Consider the following 16,006-nt stretch of genomic DNA (forward strand, 5'->3'; position numbering starts at 1 on the left):
GTTATCCGAGTTAATTAAATAAATCCGCTACAACCTTAGCAAGGGATTAATTTCAAATTAATTGCAAATTATTTTGCGGAACATAGGAACGTGTCCTACCGACCGCGCCAGTGTTAGAAATCGTGCACACGTCCTTGTTCTTGTATTGTGCATGCCAACATACCCCAGCTTACCATTCGTGGTCAAGCGCACCGCCTGACTGACTCACAATGATAAATCACTTAACTCGTCGACTCTATGACAATTATCGACACACGTCAGCAATATCACGTGCGCCTTCGGCACTGGCGCCTGTAACATACATATATATTCCCAACACTATGGTTATTTTCAATTTAGAGAAATGTAGGTATTAATGTAGCCTTCCATTCTTCGTATGTCCCTCCATTCTTCAACAAATTTATGTCATTGCATTGCCGATTGCGATGGAAAGGCTTAAAATAAGATGTGTTATATTTACATTGGATATAATATTCCTTGAGATACAAACCTACTTTCGAGGTTTTTTCATTGAACAACAATTCATAGCCATTTTTCACTCATGAAGCACATTTCAATTGAATTGAAATGAGAATGGCCGGGCGCTCGCGATGGTGGAAACCGGCCTGGACCTGAGCCAGAGTTGGTACTTGCTAGCTGCTGGCCGCTTATGACGGCAGCTTTGCATCAGTGCAAGCATAGTACAGCTCATTAGCTACCGCACTCTCTCGCTTGACCGTTCTCCGTACCTGACCGTCCCTCTTAGTTGACTTTTGCCCTTAGTCGACCATCTCCCAAGCCGACCGTTCCACCTGGAGTGGTCGACGGTCGTTTCCCCGAGCCGACCCCTCCTGCTGGCCTGTTTCCCGGAGCCAGTAGAGGACGGTTCCCGGGGGATAATTCGCCGGTTCCTCAGCTGGCCGGCTCCTCCCGCAGCCAGTAGAGGACGGTGCCCGAGTGCTGGGCGGCCGTGCCGTAAACCCACGGGCTGTGGCGGTAGGCGCGCTGCTCGGGCCGCGTCACCAGCGTGCCCCAGAAGGCGCCGGAACGCCACTGGTCCGAGGTGGTCAGCAGCGGCTTACCTCCGGCGTAGCCGCCAGCGTTCACCCACGGCAGGCGTTGCTGAGGGCGGGTCAGACGGTCAGACGGTCAGAGAGGCGTCGGAGGGACAGCGAACGGTAGAGGAAGGTCGGGGGAGAAGGGACGTGCGATCAAAGTGAGAAGGTAGATGCTTAGAACCAATCAGAAGTGAACGGACTGGTTATACTGAGGTCGAGGGGAGGTCAGGACGAGTTACCGATAACTCAGGACGATGTAACTCAGGAAGCGATGAAGGAGAAGACACGAGCCGCATCATGGAGCACAGATGAAATCAGCGCTTTAAAGGTGCAGCGAGTGCGTAGAAAGGTAAGCGGTACTACACAGCTAAACATGAGTGCATCAGAACAATTAGACCAGGAATGCTATCAAACGAGTTCGTCTGACATTATCGCTTGTTTCTCGCACGCTAATATAATAGCTACTCAATCCCACACGATCCATCTCAAACCGGTCCTGCTAAGCTTATAGCCAACTCTGCACGCGGGACTCCGCTGGACCGCACCTGTATGCTGTTCATGTCGTACTTCCAGTTGTCGAAGCGGTCCTCCAGCCTCACGTCCGTCTGGTTGGTCAGCTGGTGGGTGAAGCTGTAGGAGCGAGGAGCTGACCAGACCCCTCCCCAGCGGCCGCGGCCCGACTGCGCCTGCGCCTCCAGCCTGAGGACGGCAGAGTGGACGCTGAAGCGTCCGCATCTCGGCAAAACCCGGCGGTGAGCAACCCGACCTTGACCCACCAGAAGGCCGCGCTCTCATCCTGATGAGCCGGCCTGATGGCACTCCACTGCGAGGGAACCCGTTCGCCATCATCAGGGAAATCCGCTCGATCTGTGACTCGGAAGTCGAAAAAACCAAACAACTCGGATCTGGCAAAATTCTCATCTCGACCTTCAACAAAGACCAAAGCTCTGCCCTTCTCTCCTGCCAAACCATGCTCGGAAAACCTGTTTCGGCTGTTCTTGCAACCAACCTGATGTCATCGCAGGGTCTCATTCACTGTCCGGACCTCAGCGACCTCTCTGACGAAGAGCTCCTCACCGAACTAGCCCCGCAGGGTGTTATCGAGGTGCAGAGGCTCAAATCCAAGGACCGAACTCCAAACCCCCTGATTCGACTTCGCTTTAAAGGACTCGATCTCCCAAGAAAGCTCCTCTGCGGGTACCTCTCCGTCCCTGTTCGACCCTGGATCCAGCTGCCAAGGCAATGCCGTAGGTGCTGGAAGCTAGGCCACTCCATGCGCTCTTGCCGACGAAAAGAGACAGTCTGCGGGCAGTGCTCTGCCAGGGACAGCCACCCCACAGGTGACTGTACCTCGGTCCCAAAGTGCCCCCTCTGCTCTGGTCCACACCCAGCATGGGACCGAAACAGCTGCCCCGTCTGGAAAACCACCAAACGAGACACTCGAGAGCGAGCGCCATTCCAACCCCCGCCGCTCAACTCCACAGCTTGGCCTCCACTTGAGAGTCAGCACCGAACGATGCAGCCCTCTCCGGCTCGCACAGACGCCTCTGTCCAGACAGATGGTGAGGTCATGGCCCCTAAGGCGACCGCAGTCCCTGTTCAGACCCAGACCGAGACAGCCAGCTCTCAGACGACCGACGCCAGCACCCAAACGACCAAACTGACCACCTTCGACTCGACCTCTCAAACTCGACCCGCCCGACTGGTCTCTGCCGAAGTCCAGACTGACACCCCCGACTCACCGACACCAACCACGGACCCCGACGACTTCGGCTGCTCTCGAAGCAGGCCGTTCACCCGAGGCTACACGGCGAGCTTCCAGCCTGACAGCCCCCGAAACGACACTGACGATCCCGATCCAGACCTGATCCCGAAGAGACGTCCCAGGGGTGAGATCCCTCCACCTGACATCGGGTCGCTGAAGTTTGAGTACGCCAGCGGCAGGCGACTTTCCTACCCTCCCTCCACCCTCTACTGGTTTGACCATGAAATCCGACTATACGACCTTGACCTTCGCCCAGAATCCAAAGCGTACAGGGCAGCCGTGGCTGGCTTCTATTTTGACGGACCCCCTCACCACGGACGCCGTATCTTCCTTCAGAGAATTCCTCCAACGGGTAACCACTAGCCCTACCAACATCGCTGCCTAGGAGTCGAGCTATGCCTCACGGCTACTCCTCCAGAGCCACCAAATTCCAGTCAAAGTTGTACCCCTGAGACGGGCGGGACATGACTGGGGCACCCGGGTCACACCGGCTGCCATAACCCGCTGGCTGTCTCACTCGGTAGGCCGGTTTTATTTTGGCCGATCCCTGCGAACAGCCTGCGCAATTACACTTTCACTGTCCACATTAGAGATATAACGTAACGTAACTATTGCGGGGATTTTTACTGTACTCGACAGTTTTTGCCCCTTGACTTAGGCACCAGGTTTTTTCTAGTTAGGACTTTTCCTGGTAAATACATCCCACAACAAACATCACACATTGCAACACCTCACACCATCAGCAGCAAGATTTACAGCAGCAAGTATGAATATTCTACCCCTTTCTGGACACCCTTGCCTTGTTAATCGGACGCCACATGAGCCGAATTAAAGTAAAGTTTGCTTCTCTCTCTTGCTTGGGTCAGAATTAAATAGCTGACAGTAAAGTAAAGTAAAACGAAAGATCTGGCTCATTGCCAGCCTTAGTAATTTCCCCTTCCCTGGCGGTTGCCTTAGGCATGCCGGGAAGACTAAATTAAAAAAAAAAAAAAAGTCGCAGGATAAGATGAGCTGCTTAATTAATGCAGGTACACGGAAAAAAATATTTACTCCGCGAGAGATTTACATACACCTTTTTTTGAAAACTCCTTTTGATGGTGTTCATATACCATTCATTTTGGAGTATTTCATGGCGAGGAAGAGTAATAAAAGTACCTCACTTTATCTGTCGGAGTAAAGGAAAGAGATTGGGATTTCATTTACTCCCCATGCATAACCGCTCGGAGTATACAAACCCGGTCGGAGTTTTGTTACTCTGCTGTGACAGTTCGAATAAGCATGGAAGTACGCAATGCAGAGTAATTCACCGCAAAGGGAGTTAACGAAGAACCGAGAGAACAGTCAAAAGAAAAGAAGAGTAACTGAACTCCGAAAAAAGACCTGAAACTCCTCTTGAAAGAGTTTTGCCGCCATCGCGGCGCTGATGCACGTGCGTTATTCGACGCCATTTTCAAGGCAGCAGTCGGTTGGCAGTTGCGCCATACAGTGAACATGCCGGTGGTGGTGTCAGTGGACTGTCAGTGGGTTGTGAGAGTTTTCGGCGGAGAGTGGTGCAGGAAAAGGTGGGAGTGGTGACGATACGCTCGGAGACGACGCTCTCGCAGCAGCAACTATCATCTCACTGCATATAACTGACAGGATCTTCGAGCTCACAATTCAGGCAAGTCCCTTCTCGCTGCGACTTTGGAGATGCGTTCAACAGTTATATTTGCTTCGTGACATATTAATGTTTTTTTTCTTTGCCCAAAATATTGACGTCCAGTACTTATGCCGGCTCTTCCCGGAATCATTCTTTTTTGGTAGCTATACACTTTTGGCAAAATTAGAGAATGCAATGAACGTCATCACCGCCTGTTCCCCTTTGTCGTAGACTTGTCATGGCAGAACATACAAGGGTTGAAAACGAAAATTAATAAAAGATTTACAGTTTTTGGAAACCCGGGGTAATGGGTTACATGTTCCTGTTTTTTGCTCTATTTTGCTCCTTTCTTTGAAAAATAATCTGAGTACCTGAATGTCATTGGTTATCTGTGCTGCATGATCCATGCCCCATATTCAGTGTAGCCTTTTCATAAGGTAATTTATACTTTAACCCTCGCCGGCACAGGCCATTTTGCGTCCTTCGACGGCACAATGGGGGGGGGGGGTACGACCTCCCTGGCGTTTGGCCCCTGATGGAGCTAGAGCTTCGCGGAAAAAACGAGCGTGTTGCCCTTGACAAGAGGAAGCCGATGATACCCAATTTTGAGGTCCTAGGTCATCGGTTGACCTTCTAGGTCAGGTCAATGACCCAAAGGTTGGGAAAATCGGGACCTGCAAGAACATCGTAAAGGGTGGCTGCTGTTTTTTTCGGGGCGCTGATCACGAATATCATGTTGGTTTTGATCACAGATGATGTCTTTATGCATGTAGGCCAGGTCAGGTCAGGTCAACCAGTAAGGGTGCTGCCGGGTATTTGTAGTACATAGGTGTCAACCGCCTCTGACAGCCTCGTAACATGTTACGAAGGCACGAAAACTACTTTGTAAATGTTCAAATGGTTTTTAACCGAGGTCACCAAAGGTCAATGACCTGACCTGACCTTCAGGTGACCTTGACACCCATCCTAATCCATGAGACCAACATCATATCACATGTTTGAACGCTTGAAACCACGAAAAGACTGCAAACGCGCTGGTAATGCGAGCCGACGTACGCCGAATCGCGATTCTGGCCAAACATGGTCTTGGAAAATAGGCCACAGGTCAAAGGTCATTTGGGTCAGTGTCATGAAATTATCAGGGTAGATGTAAAATTGATTAACACGAGGGTACTGAAAGTGTCGTCGCGATCAGCCGCTTTTTGCGCGAGTTATTTGCGAAAAACCTGCCCCCCCTTGTGCCGGCGAGGGTTAAACAATGAAACTGGTTTTAACCCTCGCCCGCACATGGGGGGGGGGGGGTGGTTGCCACCCCCCCAGGTAGTCTTTCTGCTCTGCACTCAACATTTTTAGAGCTAGAAGGCTGATTTTTCGAATAGCTGCTCCTCTATCCTTTCTTGATGTCCACTAAAAATTTCAAGTTTCTGTGATTTTTGGTTTCGGAGATATGACCTTGTTTTTCAGGTCATGTCATGACCCAAATGGCCAATTCTCAACATCTTGCGCTTGCCATGGGCCTTGTGAGCTTTTGACACCCTGATTTCGGCCTTTTTTGCCAGTCTTACCTCCCACCTATCATGGAACATGTTGTTCGACGATGTACAGGGGTCAAGGTCAGGGTCAAGGTCAACCTAGGTCATCTAAGATAATTGCGTTTTAGGCAAGCTGAAGTTACTTTTTGTGAAGTTTTTTGACTGCATTTTTGGTAAAAGCTTCTCAGATCATGATTTCATGTAATATGGACCCAAAAACCATCGGTGCACACATCAGTATACACACAGACACACACAGACATACAAACACATATAATTGACCTTGACCTAACTTGACCTGAAATGACCTCAGCAGCAAAATTCTGGTTGGGTAGTGTGACAAAGAGGTTCTAGCTAGCTTGGCACCAGAAAACAGCATCGTCATCGGTATTTGATAAGCAGCGCACTTGATATCCAACGGTGACCCAAAACAGCAATATTTTTTAGTTTGACCTGACCTGGAAGGTCAATGACTGACCTGAGAAGGTAAAACTGGGTATCATTGGATTCGTCTCTTCCCAAAGAATCTTTTTGGTCTTTACCGCTAAGCTCTATCTCCAACAGGAACGAAATGGCGCGGGGGGGGGTGGCAACCACCCCCCCCCCATTTGCGTTCTAGGATCGGAAAATGGCATGTGCGGGCGAGGGTTAATGAAAGGCATATGAAAAAATACGTGTAAGTATATATATATTGCTTTATTAGAATAGGCCTATCTCAATTATTTTCCGAAAATTACCCGCCACATCAAAAGACAAATGCACTCAAGCGTGAATTCCGGAATTGAAATGTTTATGGAAATGTTAGTTATATAAAATGTTATACGGAAATGTTAAAAAGCTCAAGTTATCAATTGCAAAGGTTGAGCGCAGAGCAGAGCAAACATCACTCCTCGCCCAATGCAGTGACCTAATAGTTGCATCAAATGATGTTGGGAATGTCCCTAGCTCCTAGACAAAGTTTCTCAGAAACCCATTGATCCCACCTATGCAGACTTAAAATATTGTCTTTTTTAGTCACAACGGAACATTTTCCATTGCAGATAATGCTGGCAAGCATGGTTGGCAAACACGCTCGGAAGCCCGTTGCACGACGAGGAATACGTTGGATAAACGAATAGTGTCCAACGCGTGGTTGTCTATTCATCCAGCACAACCCTCACGGAGACAGTGTGTGCAATGCACACTGTGCATGGATGCTGAGCCACAGTGTGTATATTGTATAACCTTAACCGTCCCCGGACCTACCGGTTTTCTGCATGCACCCACGTCGAGGGGCGAATCCCCTTCCCATATTTCTTTCCAACTTGAGCTAGAGGCTCGCGGAAAAAACGAGCATGTGTGCCGTCGCGAGATGCAGCGACTAATACCGATTTAAACCCGCTCTGACCGGGGAGAGCGTTTGGACACCCCCCCCCCCGTGGTTTTCGCAGATAGCTCACAAATGGCTGCGTGGAGCCACCGTCTTCTTTGGCACACCTGCTCATGCATCTTTTCCCACAAATGTTGTTAAAATTTCAGACCCAGGTCGCCAAAGGTCAGGTCACCAGGCCACTTCAAGTGACCTCACCGCAGAAAGAATGCTCGTAGTAGCTACACCGACTGAATGATTATATTGCAATTTTCGGCGATTGATAAAAGTAAAAGAATCTATAAAATATACCTATATCTCAGAACTTTCATATCGATGACCTAATGCCAGGGCAATTTTGCGCAATCTCCATTATAAGTGAATGGGAGAAAACGTCGTTCTAAACACTCTCTAAGTCTATAACATCGATTGAGAGACATGCTAGAGCGGTAAAAAACCTCAGATGTGTTCAGCTTGACGAAAAGAATCGACCGATATGCAGCATGACCTTTTCCGGTCAAGTCATGACCTTGACCTTAAGTAAAATTTTCAATGCTGATGATGTTTTTTATGATGCTGCCAACAGCAATGTCGCGACTCTATTGAGTCAAAGGTGATTACAGAAATACACTATTATTTTCGTAAAACGGTTATTTGTGGAGTTCTTTTTTCTCTCTAGAGGCTAAACTGTTGACCTGAGGTCACATCTGAGGACACATTACGAAAGAGCGTTAAAAATGGCTATCGAACGCGCCTTTTCGCGGTGCAGTGGCTCTTTTTGGTTCCCAAGTTATGCGTCGGTTTTCAAAAACTTTAAACTATTGAAAGAGGCAAAATTTGACCTTTGATGACCTCTGGTGACCTGATCTTTGACATGATCTAAAAATGACAGGATTATTTTCTTCATTATTTTTGACTATCGAAGTGCCGTTTACCGCGTGTCGCTAGATGACCCGAGAGCCGAGTTAGACTGGGGCGCGAAAACGCCGTCCCCCCCCCCTCCCAGCACTCCACGGAAAACTCGCACCACCAGCACGGCGCTGGATATGTGTGTTTAGAATCACACCCCTATGACCGTGTTACAGTGTTATGGAGAGTCTCACATCTCAATTGTTTCTGCATAAAAATGTGTTCATTTTTTAACCCTCACCCTGGCAGGTCATTTTTCATAACAAGGGCTGGGTCAAATGAGGTCAACTGAGGTCAAATGACGTTTGTGCCGATAACTTGTCACATAATAAAAATAAAGCTTTCAAAATGGTACCATTCTGTTCCTCTTGAACAGCCGAGTCGAATGATATGCAACATTAATGCCTCCTATGGCACCTAGAAACACCAAATTTGGTAGGTATGTGGGCCCCCTGGAGTTCTCACCCCTGTGCAACGCTAAAACAGGTCAAAAGTTTTTCGCTTCTAACTTTTTGTCTAATTAATATAGAACAAAAACAAAAGCAACAGTGAACTCAGCACGTCAAGGCGCGTCGAACGATGTACTTTTTTTTGGTTGCTTAGGTGTACTTGAAATACTAAGCACAACCTAAGTACAACTTAAGTCTTAAGAATGGTCAAAATGCTTAATGTTGCATATCATTCGACTCGGCTGTTCAAGAGAAACAGAATGGTACCATTTTGAAAGCTTTATCTTTATTATGTGACAAGTTATCGGCACAAACGTCATTTGACCTCAGTTGACCTCATTTGACCTGACCCTTGGATAAGTACACCAAACAAAGAAGCACCAAGTGGCATAATGCTAAGTACTGTGGTTTCAAAGCACAAAAGTGATAGAACGAAGCGGATATCTTCAATATTTTCCGAATTGAATATTTTCCCATAGGCTTAACATTACGACGTAATGACCTCTAACTGACCTCAGGTCAGCGACATAAGAACCCGAACAATATGTTATACAACTCGGTGAACTTAGTACATCCTGAAAGTTTGAAGGAAATCAGTCCAAAATTGTGAGTTGGACAGGTGCATAAACAAATTGAAATTTGACCATGACCTTGTACCGGTTGTTCTGACCTGGTGACCTGACCCAAGGTCACCCGGATCTGAAATTTTCAGGTCTCATGTAAAAAGGTTGCCCCATAGGCAGTGCCAAATTTGGCGGCGCTGTGCGCCGCCGTTTTTACGCTATCTTTGAAAACCCTTAGGGGGTGGGGTCGCATCGACCCCGCCCCCTGCCAGGGCGAGGGTTAACATCTATGATAGCTGCTTCGTTCACCATTGCTGTACTTGCTGGACGCTGCTATACTGGATGATACTGGATGCTGCTGCAGATTTTCTGTAAACCCAGTGGCAAATCCTTGTGGCTCCTGGCCATCTTGTGCTAAATCTGCTGTTACATGCATGATTTGGTTGACGAGAATACAGAAAAAATATTGTTTATAATCCAGTGTTTTTGTTGGATATGCTCGAGATTTTTTTTTTCGTCTGCTGGTTATTTATTACACTATAGCTAAACTGTGTCTCCGAAATGCGCGAAAGAAATAGGAAGACACTGGTTCTTATTTCAGCCTCACAACACACGTCACGTCATAGCATCATAGTAACTTTTTTTGCAATGATAATGGTATAAATGATCCATATTTGTTAAAATTCCAGCTGGAAATGCTCTGATTATGTCAGTTGGGGCTTGTGCAATGTGCGTCCTGCCCAAAATTAGGAGTGACTCAACCCGTATATTTGGGGTGACATCACACCCTTTTTGGAAAACTCCAGAATGTTAACTTTATCTACTCTAATATAAGTACTGTATTTGGGATGAGTACCTTTTTGGGAGTTTTGGAACCACTTAGCATGTCTCGTTTTCGGTGTGACATTACTCCACAGACAAATTTAAAGGAGTTTCACTTGCAGAACAGGAGTAGTGAAACTCCCTTTTGCGATCATAACTCCGGAATAAGGAGTAGTTAATAAGGAGTTTTATTACTCCTCTTAGGTTCCACTACTCCCTATTATTTTTCACTCCCTAAAAGGGAGTTTTAATTGCGTTTTACAAGGGAGTTTCAAAACACCAAGGGAGTAATGAATCGCCTTTTGATAGTTTTAGGGAGTTATGGATAGAACTCCAAAATAGGGGGAATATCTACTCTAATATAGGTACTGTATTTGAGACGTCAGAACCCCACCTAGGGGAGTAAATATTTTTTTCCGTGTAGGTAGACGGTTCAAATGATAACAAGATGCTGATAATATTCGTGGTGTAACATATCACCATTGTTGTTTCCCCCAATGAAGCACTTGTCCCAGCTAATGTGCGCTCGATATCCTTATCTCCCGGGTAGACATTGGACTGACCTGTACTGAAACCTCGCGCCTTTGCCGGCCGCCTTGAGTGAGTCGGCGTGCTGCAAGATGGAATAGTTGTGGTCGAGCGCCGGCCGGGCCGCCTCCCTCTCCATCAGCGTGTCCAGGCTCCAGCCGTCCTGGGAGTTGGCCGTTAGCAGCAGCGTCCAGCCGCCGCCGTCCCGGCTCATGTCGCAGAACACCGGCTCGGTCAGGCCGTGCAGGTGGTACAGACCGTCCCTGCCCGGGGGATAACACCGGTCAGCGGCACACAACACTGGATCGGCCAGGCCGTGCAGGTGGTACACACCATCCCTACCCGGGGGATAACACCGGTCAGCGGCACACAACACCGGATAGGCCAGGCCGTGCAGGTGGTACAGACCGTCCCTTCGGGATTAAACATTGGTCAGCGGCGCACAACACCGGATCGGTCAGACCGTGCATGTGGTATGTACTACACATCATCCCTACCCCGGGGTAATTATCGGTCAGCGGCTTCTCACGGCATGCACGCTAAACATCGTAAACATCCGCTCAGGGGCTTCCACTGCAGGGAACAGCTGGCCTGTGCTCACCGGGAGCTGGGCTTCTGACGGAGCAGCTGAAGACAGGTGCGTGCGCACGTCTGCGCCACGCTAACGAAGTAGCCGGAGGCGGCGCCGCCGGCGCGGTCGCAGGTCGCGAGCTTCTCGAGGGGCCGGCAGTTGTCCGGCGCGCGGTAGTCGACCACCAGACAGTCGCGGCCCTCTGCGCAGGAGAGCGCGCACTGTCGCACGCTCTCGGCCGCTCCGCCGCCGCCATTGTCCTGAGATACCTGCGGTGTACCGACGGTTCCAGATGAACTTCACATGTCTTCACACCTAGGCACTGACAATGTGGCGTTGCTGGTCCAGTGATTTTAGCCCTTTGTGATAGCTATGGTTTTAGTACTTAATTCTTTCCGGCATTGCATGAAAGTAACCCGATTTGCACATTCAATAAACTAATGCGCTCACATCTCAACATTATGCTTTTATTGCTAGGTAGCATGCTTTCCATAGTCAAGCAGTGGTGAGTGGTGCCATCCATCTACCACCTATCTAGCCCAGCTGTGACAGAGACCGACTGACCATCCTCGTCAGCTGCTGCACCCTGTCGTCCAGTGAGGCCAGCCGCTGCTGTATGAGCTGCAGCGTCTCCTGCAGGGGCTGTCCCGGCTCGGCGGCGGGGGCGCGGGGTCCGCCGCACCCCACCGTGGCGGCGGCCGCAGCCAGCAGTGCCAGCTGGTACAGCGGGCAGCGCAGCTGGAGAGACATGGCTGCCGACCGGCACCTGAGGCGTGGGCAGCGGCTGCTGGAGATCCGTTGGTTGCGCACGCACTGAATGTAGACTGTACACTGTACAGGTCCCGCGGGTTTTAGCGGTAGGTTTATGAAAAAATTAGTTTACTTCAGACTATAGGTATCTTCGTCGTCTTAAACTTTTCAGTGTTGAAGATGCGATCGACTTGTTGGTTCACAAGCCGGCCATGATCGTGTAAAATGGCTTCATCGTAGATCGATTAGTTTCTGAGATATAACCGGAAATGTTAACGTGCAAAAACCTACCGCTTAATCTCGCGAAAGCCGTACATACAGGCATCAGTCATGGTTACATCTTACATGCTACGATAGCCTCACTGAAACACGGGTCCCTTTTGTGAGATGATGTTTTTCGTACTCCAGCGTAGATGGGTAGCCATACGGCTTCCACGGTTGACAGTGATGACATCAGTCATCTTTTTGCAAGCTCGTTAAAGATTTGGGCTGTACGGGGATCTTTAACCCAAATCTTTAACGAGCTTGCAAAAAGATGACTGATGTCATCACTGTCAACCGTGGAAGCCGTATGGCTACCCATCTACGCTGGAGTACGAAAAACATCATCTCACGCTCTCAGTCCCAGCGGATAAAAACAACACCTAAGAACGGGTCCCTTTTATATTTACCTGTCGTCCTTTTGTATTAAGACCAGTAGTTGCCAGATGATTACCTACTCGACAATCGATTGCAGCAAGAGCCGTGTTCTTGAGAGTTCAACAAAATATAACCAGATGCAAGATCACAAGAGCTTTGTTTCGCTACAAGCAGAAAGCACTTTTTTCCAAACCAGCTCAATGAGGGACCGAAATGTGGAGGTTCGGCCTATACCCCTCGTATACCTAAATTGGACGCTGTGTATGCCCGCCCCCATTGGGGGAGGGGGGGCTATTCATAGCCCCCTCCCGTTTTTCTGCAATAACTTATAAACCGCTTGACGTATCGCCGCCAAACTTTCAGTACCTTCGGCTGCATCAATTTGACACCTTGTGTCAAAATTTGAACTTCGTATCTATCATAGGTCGGCCGGAAATGACGTCAGACTGACGTCATGTTCGGCCGATTTCGACGCTAAACATTGAACCACGGGAATCGCTCCCAAGAGCTCAGTTTTTGAGCTAGATCCAATTTCTTTGCATGAGAGGACTCTGAATGGACTGCGCTATCAAACTGCTATCTCGAATTTTCAAAATTTTGAAATTTCGAAAATTATATATATTAAGTAGGTACGGATGGGGCTTGAATGCCCGAAAAATGTGTTCGTGTCTCAATAGCCCAGGATGTGATAAACATTCACTTTTGATTAAATTACTTTAATTAGCTTAGTTAAAGACCAAAATATAGGACATGTTTTGCCTTGTTTTAAACGTCAAGTTCCAAGCGTTATGACTCTTGCCTGCGTAGGTATACTCCACTCCACTCCGACTGCTGTGTAGCCGTGCGATGCACCAGGCACAGGCCACAGACCACCGCGCCGGTCAACCGTCAACAAGACCACTGCACGGACCGCAGACCACCGAACCGCGGTACGACCGCCTGCCACCGTCGCGTCGGCGGCCGCGCCCCCGAGCGACCGCAGCGGTCAGTTTATGTTCTGCGGACACGTGCCAGACAGCGGCGACCACTGCGAGTCGACCAGGCCACTGACGCCACCCAAACAGTAAACGCCAGCAGCGGAGCGCCCGGAGGCAGTTGTTTACAGACGGACTTCTCTTGTCTGAATATTTGCCCGACAGCTGTTTTAAGCGTCATTTCGCGTAATTTGCGAGGCGGGCGTTTAGCTTGACATGGGCTGTACAGACAATACCCAGTGTCCATATTAGCCGTTTTCACGACGGGCTATCTGACGAATGCACCTAATTTGACCAAATATGTGCCAAATTTCTTTTACAGCCCAAATATTTTCATATACCTAATGAATTTATTTCAGACTCTACTTTATTTATTATTCATTTATTAATTTATTTCACACTATCAGACAGTGTTTTAACCCGCGCCCCGTTGGGCTCTGCCGAGCAACGCGCCCTGTTCGGGGGGGGGGGGCAATTTGCCCCCCCCCAAGATCTCGAGAACCACGCAACCTAGTGACAAGCGGCAAACGGTGTTGGATAGTCCCATCAGGGAACTACCTTGTGACCCAATTTCATTGACCTAGGTCAAACCGATGACATCACAGGTCAGGTCAAAGGTCGAATTTTCACCGTTTACAGGCATTTCGAACAGGGTGACGATCAGGGAAGCAGTGAGCTGTGGCTTCGAGCTGTTGTCAAAGCCACTTTTTTCTCCGTACCTTGCACCCTCAGGTTGCCACCTCTTCACCAACATAGGCCCGGGCAGCGCTTGTCGAACAGCACTGCGGATCCGAAGGTTGGGACTTTAATTGTGAAAAACCGCCCGCCCGCCGCCAAACGCAAACACCGCAAAACGCGCAAAACGCACGCCTAAAACGCCAACGCAAACTTCGCAAAAAAACATCGCCCGCCCGCCGAAAACCGCAGAAAAAACGCACAAAATGCCGCAAAAAACGCGCGTCCGCCGCAAAACACAAACACCGCAAAAACGCAAACACCGCCGCCGCAAAAAACGCCCGCATCGCCCGCCGCCAAACGCGAAACGCCGCAAAAAACGGCCGCACGCCGCGAACCGCAAAACGCCGCAAAAACGGCCGCCCGCCGCAAACCGCTAAACGCCGCAAAAAACGACCGCCCGCCGCCCGCCGCTAACCGCAAATAACGGCCGGCCGCCGGCAACCGCAAAACGCCGTAAAAAACGGCCGCCCGCCGCAAACCACAAAACGCCGCAAAAAACGGCCGCCCGCCGCAAACCGCAAAACGCCGCAAAAAACGGCCGCCCGCCGCAAACCGCCGCTAAAACGGCCGCCCGCCGCCAAACGCAAACAGCAAAAACACCCGCATCGCCCGGCCGCCAAACACAAAAACCGCAAAAACGCAAACATCGCCGCAAAAAACGCCCGCAACGCACGCAAGCCCGCCGCCAACCGCAAAACTCCGCAAAAAAGGCCGCCCACCGCCAAACGCAAACACCGCCAAAAATGCAAAAACGGCCGCCCGCCGTCAAACGCAACCCCCCCCCCCCCCAAAAAAAAACGCCAACACCGCCGCAAAAAAACGCCCACCGTAGGAAAAACGCTAACACTGACGCATTAAGACAAATATGGCGCCCTGCGGCAAATGTGGTGCATTCATATCTGCCGTTTCAGCAGCCATCCCTTAATTACAGCGCATCCTAATCGTCCAATGTTCGACAAAGTTACGCACATTATGCGCTTTGCGGCAAAAATGGCGCTTTGAGACAAACATGGCGCACTGCAACAAACATGGCGCATTCGTTCATGTCGCTTAACAATTCATCCACCCACAAAATTCTAGCCCAATCGGACTTAAACTGAAAAAGTTATGTACATTTGAATATTTCACTATAAAATATCTCCGCAACGGAGGTGCCCAGATTTGCACGTGTGCCACGTGACCACTGGTGGTGCAAGCAGGACTTGTCCCCTCACTGATTGCACCATTTCAGTGTTCCTGGCTTGTGCTGTTTTCGTGCTATAAGGCCACAAATCGGCAAACACACGATAATCTGGGAGGTACGCGACTCAAACACGTGGCCACGTGGCACGTGCCGGACCTTTGATAGCTTCACCGTTCACGCCACGTGATGACCCATCGACGTGGCCATCAGCATGTAAAAGATGACCCCGGCCGGTGTCACCGTCTCTGAACAGTGGACGGCTAAACTCGAAAAACGGGAAAATTTAGTGAAATTTCACCTTTCGAATATATAATTTCCCCAGAATTTTAAATTTTTCATTTTACAAAAAATCCGAGATAGCAGTTTTTTAGCCCCCTTCATTCTGTGCCTAAACCCGTTTTCAGATTGACCCTATCATAAAAACTGACGGCCTGACGGCTATTTCCCCCACTCCTTGCATTTCACAATGCTAGTATATCTAAGCACCAAAATTGACCCCGTGCCACGGCACGTGCAATAGCACGTGCGCCACGTGACCACTGGTGCGACAAGCTGGACT

The 16,006-nt window shown here is 49.4% G+C and overlaps 1 protein-coding gene across 6 annotated transcripts; it reads right to left on the bottom strand.

Annotated features, from left to right (window-relative positions):
* Positions 1–440: 440 nt before the first annotated feature.
* LOC122386098 lies at positions 441–13,527 on the bottom strand. 6 transcript variants are annotated; one of them, XM_043374923.1, is made up of 7 exons: positions 13,352–13,490; positions 12,585–12,888; positions 11,728–11,929; positions 11,194–11,432; positions 10,628–10,855; positions 1,583–1,736; positions 441–1,101 (listed from the first exon to the last, which is right to left on the bottom strand). In XM_043374923.1, the coding sequence occupies exons 3-7, from the start codon at positions 11,911–11,913 to the stop codon at positions 892–894; spliced, it is 1,017 nt and encodes a 338-aa protein (XP_043230858.1). In that variant the 5' UTR covers positions 11,914–11,929; positions 12,585–12,888; positions 13,352–13,490; the 3' UTR covers positions 441–891. The 6 variants fall into 6 exon arrangements, with proteins under 6 accessions (XP_043230858.1, XP_043230862.1, XP_043230860.1 ...); XM_043374927.1 differs by having other exon boundaries at positions 10,628–10,801; positions 12,585–12,924; positions 13,463–13,487; XM_043374925.1 differs by having other exon boundaries at positions 12,585–12,924; positions 13,463–13,487.
* Positions 13,528–16,006: the final 2,479 nt, after the last annotated feature.

Source organism: Amphibalanus amphitrite, unplaced genomic scaffold (genome assembly GCF_019059575.1).
Source record: "Amphibalanus amphitrite isolate SeventyFive unplaced genomic scaffold, NRLGWU_Aamphi_draft 000240F_arrow, whole genome shotgun sequence".
In the NCBI taxonomy this organism is placed as follows: domain Eukaryota; kingdom Metazoa; phylum Arthropoda; class Thecostraca; order Balanomorpha; family Balanidae; genus Amphibalanus; species Amphibalanus amphitrite.

What these genes read in the sequence shown, in the direction of transcription:
- LOC122386098 (XM_043374922.1), bottom strand. Translation starts at nt 11,913, where the DNA reads ATGTCTCTCCAGCTGCGCTGCCCGCTGTACCAGCTGGCACTGCTGGCT. An exon ending in CGTCAGAAGCCCAGCTCCCG is followed by an intron (nt 10,856 to 11,193) that starts GTGAGCACAGGC and finishes TCCCCCGGGCAG; the next exon opens with GGACGGTCTGTACCACCTGC. An exon ending in ACGACATGAACAGCATACAG is followed by an intron (nt 1,102 to 1,582) that starts GTGCGGTCCAGC and finishes ACCCGCCCTCAG; the next exon opens with CAACGCCTGCCGTGGGTGAA.